At 37.0% G+C, this 6,379-nt stretch overlaps 1 protein-coding gene across 3 annotated transcripts; it reads left to right on the forward strand.

The window, feature by feature from the left end:
* The first annotated feature begins 174 nt into the window (after window positions 1-174).
* LOC107796050 (pentatricopeptide repeat-containing protein At4g14850-like) lies at window positions 175-4,675 on the forward strand. 3 transcript variants are annotated; one of them, XM_016618766.2, is made up of 4 exons: window positions 175-2,720; window positions 2,930-3,003; window positions 3,109-3,449; window positions 4,361-4,675. In XM_016618766.2, the coding sequence occupies exon 1, from the start codon at window positions 212-214 to the stop codon at window positions 2,270-2,272; it is 2,061 nt and encodes a 686-aa protein (XP_016474252.1). In that variant the 5' UTR covers window positions 175-211; the 3' UTR covers window positions 2,273-2,720; window positions 2,930-3,003; window positions 3,109-3,449; window positions 4,361-4,675. The 3 variants fall into 3 exon arrangements, with proteins under 3 accessions (XP_016474252.1, XP_075098301.1, XP_016474256.1); XM_075242200.1 differs by having other exon boundaries at window positions 175-3,003; XM_016618770.2 differs by lacking the exon at window positions 2,930-3,003.
* Window positions 4,676-6,379: the final 1,704 nt, after the last annotated feature.

Raw genomic sequence — 6,379 nt, forward strand, 5'->3', positions numbered from 1 at the left:
GGCCAGCCCAAGCCAGCTCGCTACTTGGGTAGGGTTGGGCTAAGATTTTTGAACTCATTTAAAATTGAGGCTTATAAGCTCGGGCCGGTCCGTGGGCCAAAAATTAATTAACTATTAAATATTTAATATTTAAAAAAACTAAAAACTAAAAAAATTATTACCTATAATCCCCATTTGCACACGCACATTGGCGTGGCCACGAAGCGACTCCATGCCCTTCCTGAGTGCCCACGCTCTTGGATCGCTGATTGAATCAGCCGTATCAACTCAATCCCTTCTTCTTGGGCGAGCAGTTCATGCCCATATAACCAGAACTCTTGAACCCCCTTTTCCACCTTTCCTCTCCAACCATCTCATCAACCTCTACTCCAAACTCGACGCACCCGACTCAGCTCAACTCCTCCTTTCACTCACCCCGACTCGTTACCGTTCTGTTGTCACCTGGACCGCTCTCATTGCCGGCTCCGTCCAAAGTGGTCATTTCACCTCCGCGCTGTTACATTTCTCTAACATGCGCCGTGAGTGTGTTCAACCCAATGACTTCACTTTCCCTTGCCTTTTTAAAGCTTCTGCGTTTTTGCATTCCCCCGTTACTGGTCAACAGCTTCATGCGCTGGCACTGAAAACTAGCTTGATTGAGGATGTTTTTGTTGGGTGTAGCGCATTTGACATGTATTGTAGAACCGGTCTACGGGAATACGCGCGGAAGGTGTTTGATGAAATGCCGCAGAGGAACATCGCCACGTGGAATGCATGTATTTCTAATTCCGTGCTTGACGGGAGGTCTTACGATGCTGCTTTAAAATTTGTTGAGCTCTTGCGAGTGGGCGAAGAGCCACCAAACTCGATTACTTTTTGTGTGTTTTTGAATGCTTGCTCGGATGGTTTGTATTTGAAGCTTGGGCGGCAGTTGCATGGTTATGTGATTCGACTTGGGTTTCGATCGGATGTCTCTGTTCTGAATGGATTGATTGATTTTTATGGCAAATGTCACGAGGTGAAGTATTCGGAGCTGGTTTTCGATGAGATAAATGAGCGAAATGGTGTATCATGGTGCACCATGTTGGCGGTGTATGAACAGAACGATATATGGGAGAAGGCTTTTATGGTGTTCCTTAAGGCAAGGAAGGAAGATATTAAGCCAACTGAATTTATGATTTCAAGTGCGCTTAGTGCTTGTGCAGGAATGGCAGTGCTTGAGCTGGGGAGGTCTATTCATGGTCTTGCAGTAAAGTCTTGTAAGAGTAACGTATTTGTTGGCAGTGCACTTGTTGACATGTATGGGAAATGTGGTAACATAGAAGATTGTGAGAGCGCGTTTTATGAAATGCCTGAAAGGAATTTGATAACTTGGAATGCAGTAATGGGTGGTTATGCTCATCAAGGGTACGCGGACATGGCATTGAATTTGTTTGAGGAGATGACAAGTGAAAGCCATGACGTGGTGCCTAATTATGTGACATTAGTTTGTGTATTGACAGCTTGTAGTAGGGCTGGAACTGTTAAAATAGGCATGGATATCTTTGAATCTATGAGAAAAAAGTATGGGATTCAACCAGGGCCAGAGCACTATGCATGTGTAGTGGATATGCTTGCAAGGGCTGGTTTGGTGGAGCGTGCATACGAGTTTATCAAGAAAATGCCTGTTCCACCAACAGTTTCAGTCTGGGGGGCTCTTTTAGGGGCTTGTAGAGTTTATGGAAAACCTGAACTAGGGAAGGTTGCAGCTGACAATTTGTTTCAACTTGATCCAAAGGACTCTGGAAACCATGTTATTCTTTCAAATATGTTTGCAGCTGCTGGAAGGTGGGAGGAGGCTAATCTCGTCAGGAAGGAGATGAAGGATGTGGGCATCAAGAAAGGGGCCGGATTCAGTTGGATATCTGTAAAGAATTGTGTCCATATTTTCCAAGCAAAGGATACAATTCATGAGAGATACCCAGAGATTCAAGCAATGCTGGCCAAGTTAAAGAGAGATATGAAAGCAGCAGGTTATACTGCTGACACGAATTTTGCTCTGTATGACTTAGAGGAAGAAGAAAAGGAATCAGAAGTTTGGTACCATAGTGAGAAGATTGCACTTGCATTTGGTCTCATTGCTATCCCTCGTGGAGTCCCTATAAGGATAACAAAAAACCTGAGGGTTTGTGTGGATTGCCATAGTGCAATAAAGTTCATATCGGGCATTACTGGTAGAGAAATTATAGTAAGAGATAACAACCGCTTTCATTGTTTCAAGGACTACCAGTGCTCGTGCAGAGATTATTGGTGACTCTAGTTTAGGTATTCCAGAGAATTCTGGTGGCTTCCTTGCCATTCTGCCATTGATCCAGGCACTAATTTACACTCATGATGTTGAGGTTGAGGGTCTGAACTAGAAGATATCACCTCCATAAGTTTTCTTCACTTCCAAGGCGAAGCTGGAATTGCATACTAGGTCCACCATCCCCTGCTAGAGGCACGTTAAGAGCTTCACAAATCTGAAACTCAAAACTACGTACAAACTGGCATTGCAGCAAAAGGCAGCTATGCTAACAGGTTTTTTAGCGCTGATGACAACAATTGAATGCAGGAAGAAGTTCCTGGTGCTGCCAGAGTACTTTATGCAATAAGTTCTTCATCTTCCGATGCAATTGAACTGGACATGGCTATGGTGTTTGTCTACTTGCAGGTCATCCATCGATCACCCTCCAATTCAAACATTGGGACTGAAGTCTATTGTAAGTTGAGTAATTTATATTCTGCAAAATATTAGTGTCAAATTGCTTCTTTCCATCCAAATTGCCTCAAATGACCTCTTAGAGATCGAGACGATTTGCAGATCTAAGAGGACTTCAGTGAGCACAATTCATGAGCTATAATCTTTTTTTTATCTATATAATTGTGTCTCATTTGCTAAATTTTCATGAATTTCCGACACAATCACTAGGGGAAGCAGCGTCTAATGTTTGTTGTTTATAGATAACACATGATGTCTCTGAAGCTAAGAATCTCATTAGTCAGGTAAGCTTATTAGAGGTGAAAAAAAGAAAGTAAGTTTATTAGAAAATATGTATGCGTCAATTTGGTGAAGAAGAATGCATAACGATATTACATTTGCTTGTCCAGTTCTTGCGGACAACTTCTCAAAGAGACTTTCCCTTCAGAAGATCTTGAAGCACCTGTGGATAGTCAAGAATGCTGATTCGAATGTAGACCTCTGAAAGTGACATTTCTGGCTGCTCTCTCCTTGTGTCTTTTGACCAGTTTGCACCAGTTGATTTTCAATATAACACAAAATTTGACAGGAGATCCATGGTAAAAATGAAATTATCGAAGTTGCAGGAAATGAAGTCAACAAAATTAAAAGTTCTTTGTGAAAGAAGCTGGATTTGGTGAATCTGCAGAAAGGCACATTTAGTTACTGAAACACAAGATGCAGTGGATTTTCCTGTTGAATCTATAGTCTGGTAAGTGCTTTCCATCGTAAATGAGACACTTAGCTACTTTTCTTTTTCAACCAAATGAATTTCTTGTTAAATCATATTTTACACTTTAAATTATAATTATAATCTAATTGAGCTACCTGTGTGTATTTTTTAAAAAGGTATTGAAACATGTCTTACTCTTTCAATCTTTTTAAAAAAAAAATACTTCCTTAAAAAGAATAATTTTCTCAGCCTACATATATGATGCATCATAATAAATGTAATAGTCAGGCTATTATAAATTGCTTGGGTTTTCCTATGTATCCTTCATGTGCCATGCTTTCTTTGACTAGGAGGACAGAGAAGTTTCAACTAACATCATGATACAATAATTGACATTCTAGAATGTTTAAGCTATTTTTAACAAAAGTGTGGTAGTTAAAAGCACCTCTATGTATCATGTTTACACTCTCAGAAGCAAAGCTTTGACATTTTCATTAGTAGGCAAGTATTTACTGTTATTCTTTTAGTGCTAGGTTAACAATAGTAAATGACGGCCATTTTGAGAATCTTACCTTATATGAAACTAATTTTAAAGCAGACATGTCATATCAGAAGCACATGAGAGATCAAAGTATTATGAACTTTTTTCGTCACATGATTGAGTTTCTTGATTGGAAAATGTATTTTTAAAGGAATGAATACATATCAGTTTGTGCTAAATCTGAACCTCTAGCTTGTAGATAAAGCATTAATTGTCAATTGTGATATATGTGAAATGATTTATACAGTACTTGTATTTATACTCGAAGATTTTTTGGAAGCAAAATTCTGGTCTTTGTTGTTCTTCACTGTTCGCCCATCAGTTTGGCAGATGTCTATTGATTTTCTTTCTCTTCTTTGTTTGTGATATGAGCACTGACAATTGATCATTACTTCATAACTGTGTACAGGTATTTCTTGTTAAAACTGCTAACAAAAAGGCTAAGAAGAAGATTAAACACAGCAAGAGAAACGCATCACCGTATGTCAGAATGTGACACTTCAGCATGTGATAGTATGGTGCCGCCATAAATGTAAAGAGTATTATTTCTCAATTCTTACAATATCCATGAGTGGATATTTTGTTCCAATTTATATGAAAATAGTATCTAGCAATTAGCATGTGATGTTATCTCTCTGATTTGACACTAGCTTACGTGCATCAATTCTTACTACCTATTATTTTATATCAGAACAAAGTGAACAAAAAATAATAGTTACAATTTTTACCATATTGGGCCCGTGTTGGCATGGGCTATCTCAGCATAGTATTATTAATATTTAAACTGCTCTTCAGTATAGAAAAAGATCAATTTTTAAATACAATAAAAAATTGACCACTAGCAAATTTCAGGAATTTTAAAAATTTTATGGACTATAATGATGAAATCAGAAAATGATGCTAATCCTTAATTAACAAACCTCAGCATATAAACTTATTGAACCAATCCCTGAATCTAGGGAAAATAAAAGAAAAGTATTAAGAATATATTCATATAACTTTAAAAAAGAAGAGCTAGAGATATAGAGAATTTGTATTTTAATTACGAGATTTCTCGTCAAATATCAAGCTTTTTGTACGCTCTAAGCAAATAGAAGTTGTTTACATGATTAATCGACTGTGTCACGAAAAAATATTTAAGGATTTAAAGAAATTCTTTTTTTCTAAAAAAAATTGAAGGGTCGGCCCGCCCTAGCCCGTGGCCCTCTTAGGGCTGGGTTGGGTCGGCCATTTTAAGGCACATTCATATGGCGTGTCGGACCGTCCCAGTCTACCAAATTTAAAAGCCCACGAGGCTTGGGCTGGGCTGGGCTGGCCCATTTTGACAGCTCTAACTAGTAGGAGTGGGTATCGGTCGGTTCGGTTCGGTTTTTGGTTTGTGATTTTAATAACCAAAACCGAACCATAATAATTTCGGTTCGATTTTTCGGTTTCAAGCCATTGCAAAAATAGCACAAAACAACGAAAAACATTACTTGTTGAGAGAAAAAGACAAAAGAAATAGAAAATCCGATCAAATACACTAAAAAGATAAGAATATTTATGCAAGAAAAATCATTCTACTATCTTGAGTTAAGCTTGCATTGATGCAAAATATTGAAGCTAATCTATAAAAAGTCAAAATCTACCTAGTTTAAATTTTTGTCTTAACAGAAATTAGTCTGGCATGATTCGAATTTTTAACTCATTTGAAAAGTAACAAGTTAATTTTTATTGGGAAATTTTCATGTTTACGTATGAATTCATAAAAAATTCCAGAATTTACAACAATTAAATAAATAACATATTCTACAACATAAACATAATAAATGTATAAAACATATACCCTAAAATACGACAAAGTACCTATAAAAAAGGAATCTAATTTTAAAATTTTCTTTTTGTTAATTAAAGATTATTACTATAAATGCTTTAGGTTACCATGATAATATTATCTCATTACCGGGAGGCATCCTCCATAAAAATAGTTTGCACCCTCCATTAAACTAAGTTTACATTATGGGATTCTTTTGTTCTTTCAATTTCATTCCCCACTTTGATATACTTATCGTAGGAATATTTTCCTACAGTCAATTCATCACCATCAACATCATTTTAATTAAAGAAAATCATCTTCAAGAAACATGAGGAGTTATTAGGTTTAACAATTATACTTTATATACATGCATAATACACAATGTGTAATACATATATATCATAGTAATTATACAATATACAAATATTATGTAATATGTAACGACCCGACCGGTCATTTTGAGCTATATCACATCGTTCGGTGGTTTGAGGCCTTGAGTAGCTTCACTTTAGGTATTATGACTTGTGCGCGTGGTCAGAATTGAATTTCAGGAAATTCGGAGTTGATTTGGAAAGAAAATACTAATTTTGGAAGCTTTAAGTTGGAAGAATTGACTAAGGTTTGATTTTTGAG

Source organism: Nicotiana tabacum, chromosome 21 (assembly GCF_000715075.1).
Source record: "Nicotiana tabacum cultivar K326 chromosome 21, ASM71507v2, whole genome shotgun sequence".
Lineage (NCBI taxonomy): Eukaryota > Viridiplantae > Streptophyta > Magnoliopsida > Solanales > Solanaceae > Nicotiana > Nicotiana tabacum.

What these genes read in the sequence shown, in the direction of transcription:
- LOC107796050 (XM_075242200.1), top strand. Translation starts at nt 212, where the DNA reads ATGCCCTTCCTGAGTGCCCACGCTCTTGGATCGCTGATTGAATCAGCC.